The sequence below is a fragment of the Lepidochelys kempii genome, chromosome 4, assembly GCF_965140285.1.
Source record: "Lepidochelys kempii isolate rLepKem1 chromosome 4, rLepKem1.hap1, whole genome shotgun sequence".
In the NCBI taxonomy this organism is placed as follows: domain Eukaryota; kingdom Metazoa; phylum Chordata; order Testudines; family Cheloniidae; genus Lepidochelys; species Lepidochelys kempii.
This window is the reverse complement of record NC_136383.1, coordinates 39,132,229-39,147,660: the sequence shown is the minus strand read 5'-3', so window position 1 is coordinate 39,147,660 and position 15,432 is coordinate 39,132,229. Positions and strand designations below refer to the sequence as shown.

Here is a 15,432-nt window from a genome sequence, read left to right as displayed (position 1 = left end):
AACTCAATCAATAGAAATTTAGAGTCAAATCTACGTTTTTTATTTTTTTGGTTTTTGGTAAATTACTTTTGTATGACTAATAAAAAGCTTCACAGCATAATTATATTTTTAACATAGCACTATTCTTTTGTTTGAAGTGTCTATGAAGTCCATATTGCTGTAATAATGTTTTATTGTTCTGTGCAGCCAGAGTATCAGTGGTATGTTCCGGACCAGTTTCCGCCAGATGTGCAGCACAAGGCAAATGGTAAGACAACAGCTGTACTGAACATACTGTGAATTCACTTTTTTAATGAGGCCTTTTTAGTAAACTTTCATATGTAGATAGTGCATGCTTTACTTTAAGGCTCTACTTTATAAGGCTGCAAATGATACACAAAACCGAAGTTGCAGGTTCTACTGGGGTCCCATCTATGATATAAGTTTCAACTTCATTTTGATCCTTAAAATATCTCTTTTTTTATAATGTATGTTACAGAATTGTATAAGTGCCTCATTGAACTCCCAGTAATAATCTTTAAAGAAAGGCTATCCTCAGAGTTGGTCTTTAGAGCTTCGGGTGCCCCCGTTGAGACTAAATGAGAATAACGCTGAACAACAGGGTAAGAAATGGAACAGGTTTTAGCAGTTATCCCTGTTAACAAAATTTTTTCCCCACTCCATAGAATTTTTTTCCCACTCCATAGAAAAGATGCAAATTGAAATACCCTTCCCATTGGACTGAGTGACAGAGACAGTGTTAACATCAACTGATGCACAAAATCAGGAATCTAGAGGCCGAGAACTGTGGCCTGAATGGTTAAAGATGCTAGGTACTAAGGCAGTATCAATTATTAATGACTCTTGGAGACAAATGAGCATACAAATTATTTACAAAAGATTAGGCTTTCTATGCAAAATTAGGATCCAGATTTGAAATCACACAAAGTTGTGGGTGTATGAATTTTGGTTCCGACCACTATAGATACTAGGCTGGGGAGCAGGGGAAAGGATATTGTTTTGAATTCCAAGTCCCTTTTCCTTCCCCTTCTCTTTGGAAACTTCTCCTCCTCTCCAATTTGGGGATTTTGGTGTCATCCAGGGTTTTGGGTCTTGCTGCACTCTAATCCCCCATTCTTCTAGATGACCTCTCAAGTGACTTAAGCTATCCTGAATTGTGAAGTTAAATTTATAATGGTACTTATTGCATGGTATCACCATATATATTATTCTGTAGTATGTATGAATACTGTATATGATGATAAGGAGTCGTTATTGAGGCTATCTTGCAACATCCAAATGGGAAGCTATATAGCCATTTCTTCTCCAGCAGTTATATGTAGAGATGCAGTACATGAAAATAGTACTATCCTTTAAAATGTATGGACTAGTCCCCTAAAGATGAGGCAGCCTGAGGTTCTGGTGGGGTGGGGTGGGAGAGAATGGAATGCTGGGCCCAGGGCAGACACCAGGAAGATGGAGTTATTTTATGGCTTCTTCCCTTTAAACCCATGGGAATTTGCTGCACAAAAGAATGCTGATGGTATCATACCCATGCCCTCCATGTTGTGAACACATGAGAGCGGAGGTTGGGAGTAACTGGAGATGCAGTTCTATGGTAGTATGTCTCTATTAAAGGGTCTGAGGAATACCCCTCTTGTGCCTACCTATTACTCCTTTTATATATCTTTGAGTTTGCTTCTGACTTTCCCATGTCTAAAATGTTGTTTTAAAGCCACGCTCCCTGTATGTTCCACCACTGGTGGTGGACAGGGGCCGACGACATCCCCTTCAACAGGCAGTCAGTTGGAAACTCAATGAGTTGAAATGTACAAAGAGTTTTCACTTTCCCTCCTTTTCTACCCCCAGCTAAAGGAACACGTGCTACATCATTTTGGCCCATAGTATATAATTAATCTGTAACATAGAGAAATTATGTTGAGTTTAGAAAGGGCCACACTGAGCCTCTGAGGGTTATATTTTGTTTTTACTAGTCAAAAATTAGCCATTAATCTTAAGGAAGTCCCAAATTTTGAGTGCACTTAAGTAAAATCGGTTTTTAATAATAAAAAGAGTGACTAAAGTTAAAGTTAATTGACTTTTTTTGAGTTTTGGCAAGACTTTGAATTTTGAAATTCCAAAAGTAAATGGGGGTGGCGGGGAGAAGAAACCTGAGGAAACTAGGAAATGTTCACAACTTTCCCCTCTGTCTTCTCTCCATTTGGATCAGCTCTAATTACAATAATGTTTGTACAGTCAGTCATAGTGTAGTTAGAATTTGAGAAGGATCATTTATCTGAATATATGCCCAGTTAGGTAATAACCTGGCTATTAAATGTTAATGATTTTCTCCTGAATTAGTGCTTAAGCATGGCGCCATAAAAAAAATAAACAAGACAACAAATCAGTCTGTGATATCACAAGGCAGGTTTTTTGTTTGTTTGTTTTGTTTCATAAAGAATCTATCACTGGATTGAAGTTATACAGCCAAATCCTCTAGTCTTCCCCTTAGTGACAATGGGAATATTGCTTCAGTAAGGAAGTTTATTCAAGCAACAACTACAGGATGTGGCCCAGATATTTTAATGTCATGACTTTCACACAAGTAAAATGAATCTGTGAATGAGTATTTATTGTAGCTACTGCTTCGATATCTGCACATAATTTGTATCTTATATGTGTGTGTTTGATAAACAAACTAAGGATTTCTGTCATATAGGTGTGTACTCTGTATAAATATGACAATAGGCAGTGTGATATGAAACATACTATAAGATTCTGATCCACAAACCACCGAAGTAGAGCTACATGAAGAATGGATTTTTCCATTCAGTGATGGTTCTGAAAAATTGAAAATAGAATAAGTTACAGGTTGATCCAAAACCAACATTTTTCACAATGTTTGGAAAATTGAAAAGTCTAAAAAATTTTACTTTGGGTCAACCAAAAAGTTTTATTTAGATTTCGAGCTTGTTTTGGTTTTGTGTTTGTGGGGTTTTTTAAAATAAAATTGAAGGAAATGTCTAAACGAAAGGTGGTTTTGACCTGAAAAATCAAAACATTTCATTTTGAAAATGTTGACGTTTCTACTCTTTGGGATTTTTCTTTTCTTTTCTTTTCTGGGGTGGGAGGAACAATGAAAACAAGAGAAGAGGGGAAATGCAAAGGGAATTGGAAAACAAGGAAAGAGGAAAAAAATTCTCCTACCCACTTCTCCTTGAAAAAGCTTTCCCTCCAAAACCAGACTAAAACAAACAATGGTAATGTTCAAGACAAACAATGTTCACATCTCTGTTTAACTAGAAAGTCTTACTTTTTTTGTTGCTAACCCTGAGTTGTAACACTAAAGGTAGTGGCATTTTAAAAAGCACAACAGCCCCAATGTCAGTTGTATTTCAAATTTCTGCAGAGATTACAGCAGTGAAATATGACTTTATGGTTGGGGATTTACAAACAGACAGATCTTTGATTATTGAACCTCACTTATCGTTAACGTCCTGTTTATTTAATCAGATTGTATTCCCCAACTGTTTCACATAACAAGGTGTTTCACATAAGTGAGATTTGGCAATACTGTAAAGTGCCTGTTTCTCCTTAATGCTACTGCAGTCTGCTGAACTAGTTGGTTTTGGGTAAGCTGTCAGTCCGTCTGTATGCTCTGCAGTCCTTAAGGACTTCAGTACATAAAGCTTAGTCCTACTGAGCCAGCTGGCCTGGAGGAAGTTGGTTGGCTGGCTGGCTGTATATGCCTTAGTCCTTAAATGCTTAAGAGCTTCAGTGCATGAAGCTGTCTTGTCTAGCCAGTTGTCCCCAGAGCAGCCCCAAGCTGGCTGGCCATGATTGGGAGAGCTGTCGTCAGCCTTAGAAAGCTGAACTTAGTTGGGAGAACCTGAATGCAGATTTTGAAGTCTGCAGCAGCATACCTGATTATCTCCACCTTCAGTTATTCAAAGGACTTCACTTGTCTCATGAAAATTTGATCTGGACTAGAGTGCTGCAGATTCCCAAAACAGTGACTGTGCGTTTATAAGGCGTATTTATGTGTAACCATGTATAGTCAGTTTGTATTTTTTTTACTTCAGTCTACTTAATACTGAACATGCCAGTTACTTTATAAAATTGTGTCTGTAGCTTTAGGGAATTTAACTTAGATATTAACAAATAGTCACTCACCCAGAAATTGTTTTAGTAGGCCCCTAGAGGTTAGGAAAAATGTATCCTCCAGAAAAGCTTAGGAGCCAGGAGACCGCATAGGCTGCCTGTAGCTGCAGGCTATGGGAACAATTTAACCACTTGAAGCCTAATTTTAAAAATGTACATTAAATGTGTTTCCCCTTTTATGGTGTGTTTAATGAATCAGTGTATTCCAAGCCCTTGCACATTTGCAGGGTAGCATTTCTTAAAGGCACCCCTTATTGCTGCTAGTGGTCTGGTAAGAAACATCAGGCTGTACCCCAGGGTAAAGTCATGCGGCCATGCATGTGCCCTTTGGGAGGAAACATGCTCTATGTCCACAGGAACCTACGTGATTAACCTCCAAGGGTCTTACCAGTGGGATCCAAACTGAATCCACGAGTATTAAAACAGCTAGTTGCAAGTGGAAAGGTCTGGGCTGCACTCATGTTTATTGCTTCTAAGACCGTAAGATTTTCTTCTTCCCATTCATAGCCATAAAGGTGCACATTGTATCTTATTAAAATGCCTTAGTGCAGCTCATTTTGTCTGAGGGCATAAATAAATGTGGGTGATTGCAGAGCACAGCTCTTCCTCTTTTGTGTGCTGTGTTCTGTGCCTGCAGAGACATGCCTTTAGCAGCCTATGCCCAGAAAGTGGGCAATACGAGATCAGGCTGCCAGCAAGAGACCATTTAATAAGAGCCTCTGATCCAAAAGCCAGTCTCCAGAGCAGAGTAAGAAAAGCAGGGTGACTAGACGAAAGTGGAAAGGATGGGTACTGGGAGTATTGGTAGGAAGAGAGAGCTGGCCTGCTCTGCAACTTACCTCCTCTTTAGGCCTGTGCATCTTTCTCCTCCTGATAATGCAGATGCCATAGATGGGGAAAAACTGGAGGGGAAATAAATTAGTTGGTTGAAAGAGGGAAAAGGGCAATATATAAAGGTGGAGGAGGGGACAGCTTTGAGTACAGGGAAGGACCGTGTGCAGGGGAGATGGAAGGGAGCAGAAACAACACACAATATTCATAGAATCATAGAATATCAGGGTTGGAAGGGACCTCAGGAGGTCATCTAGTCCAATCCCCAACTAAATCATCCCAGCCAGGGCTTTATCAAGCCTGACCTTAAAAACCTCAAAGGAAAGAGATTCCACCACCTCCCTAGGTAACGCATTCCAGTGATTCACCACCCTCCTAGTGAAAACGTTTTTTCCTAATATGCAACCTAAACCTCCCCCACTGCAACTTGAGACCATTACTTCTTGTTCTGTCATCTGCTACCACTGAGAACAGTCTAGATCCATCACCTTGGAACCCCCTTTCAGGTAGTTGAAAGCAGCTATCAAATCTCCCCTCATTCTTCTCTTCTGCACACTAAACAATCCCAGTTCCCTCAGCCTCTCCTCATAAGTCATGTGTTCCAGTCCCCTATCATTTTTGTTGCCCTCCGTTGGACGCTTTCCAATTTTTCCACATCCTTCTTCTAGTGGGGGGCCCAAAACTGGACACAGTACACTAGATGAGGCCTCATCAATGTCAAATAGAGGGGAACGATCACGTCCCTCGATCTGCTGGCAATGCCCCTACTTATACAGCCCAAAATGCCGTTAGCCTTCTTGGCAATAAGGGCACACTGTTGACTTATATCCAGCTTCTCGTCCACTGTAACCCCTAGGTCCTTTTCTGCAGAATTGCTGCCTAGCCATTCGGTCCCTAGTCTGTAGCAGTGCATGGGATTCTTCTGTCCTAAGTGCAGGACTCTGCACTTATCTTTGTTGAACCTCATCTGATTTCTTTTGACCCAATCCTCGAATTTGTCTAGGTCCCTCTGTATCCTATCCCTACCCTGCAGCATATCTACCACTCCTCTCAGTTTAGTGTCATCTGCAGACTTGCTGAGGATGCAGTCCACGCCGTCCTCCAGATCATTAATGAAGATACTGAACAAAACCAGCCCCAGGACCGACCCTTGGGGCACTCCGCTTGATACCAGCTGCCAACTAGACATGAAGCCATTGATCGCTACCCGTTGAGCCTGACGATCTAGCCAGATTTCTATCCACCTTATAGTCCATTCATCCAGCCTATACTTCTTTAACTTGCTGGCAAGAATACTATGGGAGACCGTATCAAAACTTTGCTAAAGTCAAGGAATAACACGTCCACTGCTTTCCCCTCATCCACAGAGCCAGTTATCTCGTCATAGAAGGCAATTAGATTAGCCAGGCACGAGTTGCCCTTGGTGAATCCATGCTGACTGTTCCTGATCACTTTCCTCTCCTCTAAGTACTTCAGAATTGATTCCTTGAGGACCTGCTCCATGATTTTTTCAGGGATTGAGATGAGGCTGACTGATCTGTAGTTCCCCAGATCCTCCTCCTCCCCTTTTTTAAAGATGGGCACTACATTAGCCTTTTTCCAGTCGTCTGGGACTTCCCCCGATCACCATGAATTTTCAAAGATAATGGCCAATGGTTCTGCAATCACATCCGCCAACTCCTTTAGCACTCTTGAATACAGCGCATCCGGCCTCATGGACTTGTGCTCAGCCAGCTTTTCTAAATAGTCCCGAATCACTTCTTTCTCCACAGAGGGCTGGTCGTCACCTCCCCATGCTGTGCTGCCCAGTGCAGTAGTCTGGGAGCTGACCTTGTTCGTGAAGACAGAGGCAAAAAATCATTGAGTACATTAGCTTTTTCCACATCCTCTGTCACTAGGTTGCCTCCCTTATTCAGTAAGGGGCCCACACTTTCCTTGACTTTCTTCTTGTTGCTAACATACCTGAAGAAACCCTTCTTGTTACTCTTAACATCTCTTGCTAGCTGCAACTCCAGGTGTGATTTGGCCTTCCTGATTTCACTCCTGCATGCCTGAGCAATATTTTTATACTCCTCCCTGGTCATTTGTCCAATCTTCCACTTCTTGTAAGCTTCTTTTGGGTGTTTAAGGTCAGCAAGGATTTCACTGTTAAGCCAAGCTGGTCGCCTGCCATATTTACTATTCTTTCTACACATCGGGATGGTTTGTTCCTGTAACCTCAATAAGGATTCTTTAAAATACAGCCAGCTCTCCTGAACTCATTTCCCCCCTTGTTATTCTCCCAGGGGATCCTGCCCATCAGTTCCCTGAGGGAGTCAAAGTCTGCTTTTCTGAAGTCCAGGGTCCGTATTCTGCGGCTCTCCTTTCTTCCTTGTGTCAGGATCCTGAACACGACCATCTCATGGTCACTGCCTCCCAGGTTCCCCTCCACTTTTGCTTCCCCAACTAATTCTTCCCAGTTTGTGAGCAGCAGGTCAAGAGGAGCTCTGCCCTTAGTTGGTTCCTCCAGCACTTGCACGAGGAAATTGTCCCTACACTTTCCAAAAACTTCTTGGATTGTCTGTGCACTGTTATATTGCTCTCCCAGCAGGTATCAGCGTGATTGAAGTCTCCCATGAGAACAAGGGCCTGCAAGCATAGCAGTGGCTTGACTCTAATGGAGCTGCACTTGCTTTCTGCAGGGCTGAACCTGGCCCCTCCTCTTTTACTTTGTGCCTGGATTTTTGCTAGATCTCAAGTCTGAGGCTTTCCTCTCTTTCTTGCAATCTAGCCTTGCTCTCATGTTCATGCTTCCCTTGTGGGGCACCAGTTCCGAAACCTACTTTATGTGCTATAACACTCAGTGTTCTTGGAATTTGTTTTTATTTGCTTTAGGGGCAAAGGATAAAGAATTCCAGCAAGTGTACTTAATTTCAGTTTATTTAGCAGGTGGAGCTGGCTTCTTTCCTCATCTAATTGTGCAAAATTGAAAAGATGGTTTGGAAGAAAAAATGGTTTTGGAGACTTTCCCTGAACCCTCTTTTCATAAAGATTTCTCTGGAAAAGAGATTTATTGCTCGGAGCTCACATGTCCTTGCTGCTGGCATGTGTTGTCTCTTTTGCTCCCAAGATGCATCTTGGGTTTCTTTTGATTTTGGAAGAAATAACTAGTGGTCCCCCAGTAGATATATTGAAGAAGCACACTTATCCCTTCAAAACCCCTGATCTAAGTACTGGAGCTCTTAGTCCTAATGTTTATATATTCATTATATATTTTAATTTGGGGTCAAATGATGCCTGACTTAGTGCACAGGAAGAGGATAAAACAGTCCTTCCTCATCTAACTCCCTGCTCAACGGGCAGTACTGATTTAGTTGCAAGACCCTAGGAAGAATGGGAGTGGTTAGCTAATGCTGCTAAGTAGGCCAAGATGGGGTAAGCAGAGCTCAGCCTGTGGAACCATTTCACAAATGTGGCAGGACACCTGAACATCTCTCGAGGCAAGATGTGTCCAGGTACCCCTAGTGTAGTGCCACCTCTCATTCTCAGCAGCCAGTTTTGCCTTTAACATACACATTCTTCTGCAACTAATGTTATAATTAGAGCTGGTGGGAGAATGGATTTTTTTTCTGTTGAAAATTACAACTTTTCAGAGAAAAAATGAAAACCTGAAAACTCAACACTTTCCATGGAAAGTGCTGAAACCAGTTTTGATGGGAAATTATTGATAAGACCAAGGTGTGTTTACATGCATGCATATTTGAAACTGCACAAGTATTTCAAAGTTGGCCTTTATAAAGCTTGAAGCTTTTTCAGCAAACCAGGATGTATTCATGAGCTGGTCTTCGCATGGGAAACTAAGAATTTGACAATTTAGCTCATGTTTAGCCCATGTTTAGCTCTTTCAAACATTTTTAGAAATTATGCTCAAATAATCCTTTCTCCCACTATAATGCAAACGATCAACACACTCAGGATGACCTACAATTTCTGTTTCCTGAAACAGCAGAAGTTTTCATTTTCTAATTTTGGTTTCAAAATCCACCTTCAACTTAAGATCATAGAAAATGCCATATTGTTTCAGCTGAATACCAGTTGGAGATGACCGCTGAGAAAATATGAGACGAAATTTAAACAGTAGTATGGCTTTAAACGCTAACAGCCCGCCTCCGCAATAGGATGTTCCAGTATGTACTCATTTCCTGCTTTTGCTGTCAATAAATGGTCCCAGCTATTTTAAATAGCTTCAGATGCATTGATAAGCTAATATTAAATTAGATTGAAGACATTGGGAAGATATCAAGGCATTTTATAGTAACGTGGTTTTCTCTGGTTTACATTGTGAGTTCATATGGCAGTGGTAATTCTGGTACTGTCAATACACAGATGTTAATTAATTAGATTCTTTCCTGTTGGTTTCATGAAGCATTCATTTGCCATGGGGAAATTCCTTCTTTCTCATACATTATCTGAGGAAGATGCAAAATTAGTTCCATGGTATTTGTTCACTAATGTAGATGCAACAACTTTGAAAGTACTGTGTTTATTACTTGAATCTATCAAAAACACGCTATTCGTGCTTAAGTGAGGGCCCAGTTCCCTTCGTCTGTTTTCACTGTAGTGCATTTTTGAAACACAAACTACTGTGGGCCAGATTTAGACTCCGATGCCAATTGCTTTGCACTGCTGCAAAGCAGCCAGAAAGCCAAATGAACCAGTTTATCAAGGGATTCTTCTTGTTTAAAGGTAATTCTTAAATTGTGGCAGCTGAATATCACCCCATCCCTGACCATCTGTGGAGGGAACTACCTGGAATGCCCTTGCACTTGGCTGATTCTCAACTGCTGGACTGTCCCTTTGGGGGACACCTCTATGCTGTTCTAATTTATGGCGGGAACTGAAGTGGTCCCCAACAGTTATTAGGATCTGGGGAAACCAAAGGTGGATTGAGGCCATCACCACCTCAATTCTGCATGAAGCACAGAGAATCTACCTCTCCCACTTTAATTTTTTCAATAACATTTTAAAAAGTTACAGATACTGACACTTGACAGGCACCTTTGAAAAATCTTTTTTTTAGAAATAATTCTGCTTATAACATTATCTTGGTTTTTTACCCTTTCCTTTTTTATTACTGAGGATATTAACATGAAAACAGTAGACTGAACTCCTCATTGCCTTGTACCTTGTATAGTTATTTATACCTGTGCAAAATAGGTGTAAAATGCTACCATTCCGATTTGGTAGGGTTTTCCGTTCATTTGAATGGGTGTAAATGACTACAAAAGACCCCGGGCCATGGAGAATCGGTCCTACTGCTTGCTTCTTACCTGAAATTATCATTCCTTCTTGTGACACATTCATTTCTATAACAGTCAGTGCTGATGCTACAATGTTATGCCTTGGGATTTAGCTCTCTGTACAAATACAGATTTGGAGTAACACTGATTTACATCAGTGTAACTGAGATCAGAATCTAGCCACAGGATTGTATGTTTAGGCAAATGTCCGCAGTGAGAAAAAATAAGGGAAGAAAATATCTCTCTGGTCATGATCTTGCATTGTCAAGTGTGAGGAGGCCCCAGGCCAGCACAGCAGTCTACCTGCCTTCTAGACAATGTAGAATTAGGCCTAAGTAGACCTTTTTCAGAAACTTACCATGAGTCCTTGATTGCGTTGTAAATTCTGCTGCTATTTCTAATTGTGTGGGTGTGCCATTGTAATAGTACTATGATCAAAGGTGAGGTGATCCTTCCAGGGGTGAGGATGTGTAATCCACGTGGCATGTCAGCTGAATAGACACTACATATATACCTTCACAGATGGAGAAATATTCATCATCTAATTGTTAGCCATCTTATACTCATCACTTTATGTCTCTGTGATAAATTGGCTTCTAGCTGTAGATGTTACAGACAAAGTTCTATTATGAAAACCTGGCATTCCAGCAATGTTGTCTCTTCATCTCCTGCCACAGATATGGACCTTTGGATTTAATTTCCTCTTCTCAGCATGTTCATCCAAATTCTTCCCTCAATTGGGAACCAAAGGGCTGGTAGGTTTTGTGATTGGCTTCTGAGTACAGGACTAACTGCATTTGGATGTCATTAGTACTGTAAATTTCAGAAGTAAATGATGGATGTAACATGTTGGAGCAGTACATTATTCCCTCTGATATAGTCAGAATGCAGAATACTCTTGGAAGTATTTCCTATTGTTGTTTTAATTATTTGCTTGTAAGTGATGTACTGCATGCTTTTTCACGGTCTTCCTAGCAACATGTTACAACATTTCAGGAACTTCTGCTGAAACTTCTTCAGAAAGGATGTATGTGTTTATAGTGGCAATCATGTATTTTCCTTTCTGTGGTGACATTTTGTCCACTCTCATTTGCGTTACTATCATAGACATATGCTTGAACCACAGATGTGCTAAGAGTTAATACTACTAGATTTGTCACTGCCTTGTACCTTGTGTAGTCTTTTACACTTCTGCAAAGTGGACGTAAACCTCTGCCGAATGAGAATTGACACATTTTATTCCCACTTTGCAGAAGTGTAAAAGACTACTCTAGGTGCAAGGCTGTGGCATATAGGTCCTAACATATACTTTTGCAGCTGGTATTTGAGAGAGGTTACAATTGACTCTGAGATGGTAACCACTGACCACTTTTTAAAATAATGGCATTCCTAACCCATCTTGTTTCTCTTTTGGTTTATTGTATACTTGTGGGGACTGTAAGCTTTTGATTATATGGAACTTCAATTCTTCAAGGGAAAAAATCAAGTAAGAAAAAGGGAAATTAATCACAAGCGGGTTAGTATTTTTAATTTTAAAACATTTTGTATTCATTTACTTGCAGATACTTCCTCAGAGAAAGAAGTCCATCACTGAAAGCATACGACCTAGAGAAGTGCAGATGAATTATACATGCTCCCATACTGTGAAAGACTGGGAGCTAGCCTGATGTTTCCTTGTAACTTTATTGTTCATTGTTTTTTGCCTATAACTCCTTTTGTCTCCAGTGCATGTTGTTTGTACCTGGTGAAATCCCTGTGGGGATGAGGGTGGGAGTGATGATGGAGACACAGATAGATCCTTCACAGATGTGATCTTCAAGAACTGGTTAAATTATCTGTGGAAACACCACTCCCTTCCCTTCCTTTTGTGGAAGATGCTGCACATACTGGCTACAGGGATCTATAGAAACATCTTATGATACAACATTTAACTACTGCTGTGGATTAAGAGGATGCTGCATCCGATTTGAATATAAAATGTTTAAGCACATTAATATTGTGATCTTGTGTGAGAATCACAATCCATTTTATTTAATTTCTGAAAATTATTTGTTGTGCCATTTTGAATTCTGCACTCATTTCGCTGCATATATATATTTATTGGACTGATAGCTCTTCAGAGAAGCGGCTGTCTGCTACTCTGTGTTTATACAGTGCCTAGTAGGAAGGAGCCGCATTTTTAGTGCACTTCTGTAATAAACATGATTATTATTAATAATAGGTTGATGAAAATGGCAACCCTACTTTTTAACAACATTTGCATAATAACTAATTGTGTCATATGTTGTTGAATTTTCCATGGTAGACACTGAACCTGCTCCCATTTAAGTTATGGTCAGTTCTTCCATTTATTTCTATAGCAGAAAGCTTGGGCCTAAAGCCTGCAAAGGATATGATCATAATTCTGTGTTTGTGCATATATTTGTGTAAATGGAATATTAATGGACATATTCCACTGATTTATACTGATCGTGAAAACAAGTTTCTACTTATAGAGGATTTTAGTAATTAATAATGCTAAACATAATTGTCTGACCTTTAATTTGAGAACACAATTACATTTTAGATAGAATAGTTCTATTTAAACCATGAAACGTTATAGGAAATCAGCATGACAGATGTTTGGCAAATACTGCATGATGTAATCTGCTCACAGTATTACTGCTCTTTCCCTTCATATATTTTAGTAGGACAGTTCTTGTAGGGATTCTGCCACAGCCTGTTGGGGCTCTGCCTTACATAGGGGTAAGTCTTGTGCCTTAAACATTAGGTCACATGAAAAGTCTAATGGATGTTCTTGCTAAATCAGTAGACATTTCTTAGTGTGAGTCTAATTTCACACCACACTTCCCTAAATTGTACCAAGGCAGAGTTTTCAAGTGGACCTACCAGCCCTCACAGCCATATGCAGGATAATTCCCACATTAATAACAATCCATTTTTATTCCCATTAATGTACAAAGACTTTTGCATTAAAATGATAACCTTCCTGGATTAAATGTTTTCAGCATTTGAATTCAGACCCAATGGAAAACAATCCCTGGGAAAGGATTTCTCTGCAATTAAATTAAATTAAATTCCTCCAACCGCTTTGTTTTTTGCATTCAAGGAGACAAATCCCGCCCTTTTTGGTCACGCAGACCAAGAGGGACATGACCAAAATCCTAAATTAACCATTCTCTGGAGAATAACTATTTTTTCACGATTTTTTAGAAACCTGTGGCATAAAAGCCCAAGTGTCCATTGAAGCTGCTGTCTCTGCATGGGTATGAAGCTGGCTTACAGACACTGTAGCAGCAGATAATTTAACTAGCAGACAACTCCTGATTAATGATTTGGCTAATAAGGGTGAGATCATGGAAAATGCTAATGCAGTGCCTTAGGAAAATCCAATTATAATGTAACCTAATTCAATTCAGACTCTCAGCAGGTGACCAGTGTTGTGGGAAGAATACCCCACGCTCAGCTGTAGTGAATGTTCAAAACAGACAAGCTTCTGTATATCTGGTGTTATAGCCAACAAACCCCCATTTGATTCACTTCAGCCCTTCTGCTCAACTAACTATGAAGGTTGCGCCTTCTATTTGTGAAGCTTAACTCATTATATAGTTTGAGGAACCATTATCTGGCCTAAGCAGAGATGACTCAACATGAGTCATTCATGCTAAGAAAACAGAGTTTGCATTGCTACCTTTTTTTTTTCTTGGTATGGACACAGGGTTTTTAATGGTGAGTTGGCTAGAGCCTGATTCTATAAATATTTACTTGCACAAATCTCAGTGACGCTAATTGTGAAGCTTTGCTTCTAATATGGTGGGAGTGGAAGGAAGAGGTCTGTTTACGTTTTATGTGATGCTACATTCCCCAAATCCAGGTACTGTCTTCTCTCTGAATTAGTGTTGTCACATTAGAACAGCACACACCAAAGAACTGGTTTATCTGTTTGACAGACAACTGGGGAGCGGTGGGGAAATCAATTAGATTAAACCTACTGTGATTCATTTCTACGGAATTGTTATCTCCAGTTCCAGTGTTTTGTCCAATCTGAATAATGGAGCTTCTTTCACGTTCTTTGGAAGATTATTCCACCTTTTATCGGATCTCCTGTTACTCCCCTATCTTCAGTCAATATTTTTCTTTCCCAAATATCATCCCATTTCTCCTTTTTAACCTTCCCATTTAGCTTTCTCCAATTTATTTGTATTGCAGCAGTGGATAAGGGGGACCAAATATGCAATCAAGGATGTAGCATACTTTCGTGGCAGGCTGGCTTTTTCATAAAGGTGTCTGTTGGAAGCTGTTTAAAGTTTGGGAGTGTTAAAATAAATTCTAGAGAAGGGAGATTAGTGGGCAGCATAAATCAAGCAGTCAGTGTTGACATATGACCATGATAAAGAATTGCTGAGTCATTTTTTAAAATACTGAAAACGGAACTTTATTAGAATAAGGAAAAGAGCTCCTTGGGGGATTGGGGCCTTAGACTGTAACCTCTTTGGAGAAGAGAATTGGGTGGTATTCTCCATTGTGTAAAGTGTTATGTTGCTATGTAAATGGTCATTAATTATAGCAAGAATGCTTTCAAGCAGCTCAGCAACAAAGACCTTATTTTCTGTGAAAACAGTAATTTATTATACCCAATTAATTAAAAAAGTGTTTAAACATGAGTTGTATAGGTGAAATATACTATTCTATTTGATGGCCCATGTTGTACGCCAGCCATGAGTCTGGGGTCCTCTTGATGATAAAATGCCTTGAGGTTCTAGGAGCATCAAAGGCCATGTAAAAACCTTAGTCTTGTCTAAGCATTAGCAAGAGTTTGGCATCATATGACTACAATTTATGATAAGCTAAAGCTCAGCCTCCCTAGCTCCAGTTTGTTTGTCTTGTCTTACCTTGATAAACTGCAAGTTACATTGGCAACCCCACCCCTCGCATCACCTTTGCACTGCGTTTACAATATACCTTTACTTTGGTTGAAATAATCCCCAAAATTCAAAAATACCTGTGAGATTTATTTAAACCCGATCTTAGTATTTTAACTTTACATAAGAGATTTTTTTTCTTTCCTTGCTGTAAATGGTAGACAGTGTCTCTGATTTTGTAGATGCAAGTTGAAAGGTGTATAAGCACCATGGCAAAGTAATGTATTTTCTTGATTAATAAAACACACTCCCACCATAAA

The 15,432-nt window shown here is 39.9% G+C and overlaps 1 protein-coding gene across 1 annotated transcript in view; it reads left to right on the top strand.

Annotated features, from left to right (window-relative positions):
• Positions 1-15,432, top strand: part of TNIP3 (TNFAIP3 interacting protein 3) — a 97,764-nt gene extending 82,332 nt beyond the window's left edge. The window contains exons 14-15 of the mRNA XM_073341025.1: positions 187-247; positions 11,813-15,432. Of these exons, the coding sequence (XP_073197126.1) occupies positions 187-247; positions 11,813-11,844 (93 nt within the window). The 3' untranslated portion in view covers positions 11,845-15,432. The remainder of the gene's footprint in view (positions 1-186; positions 248-11,812) is intronic.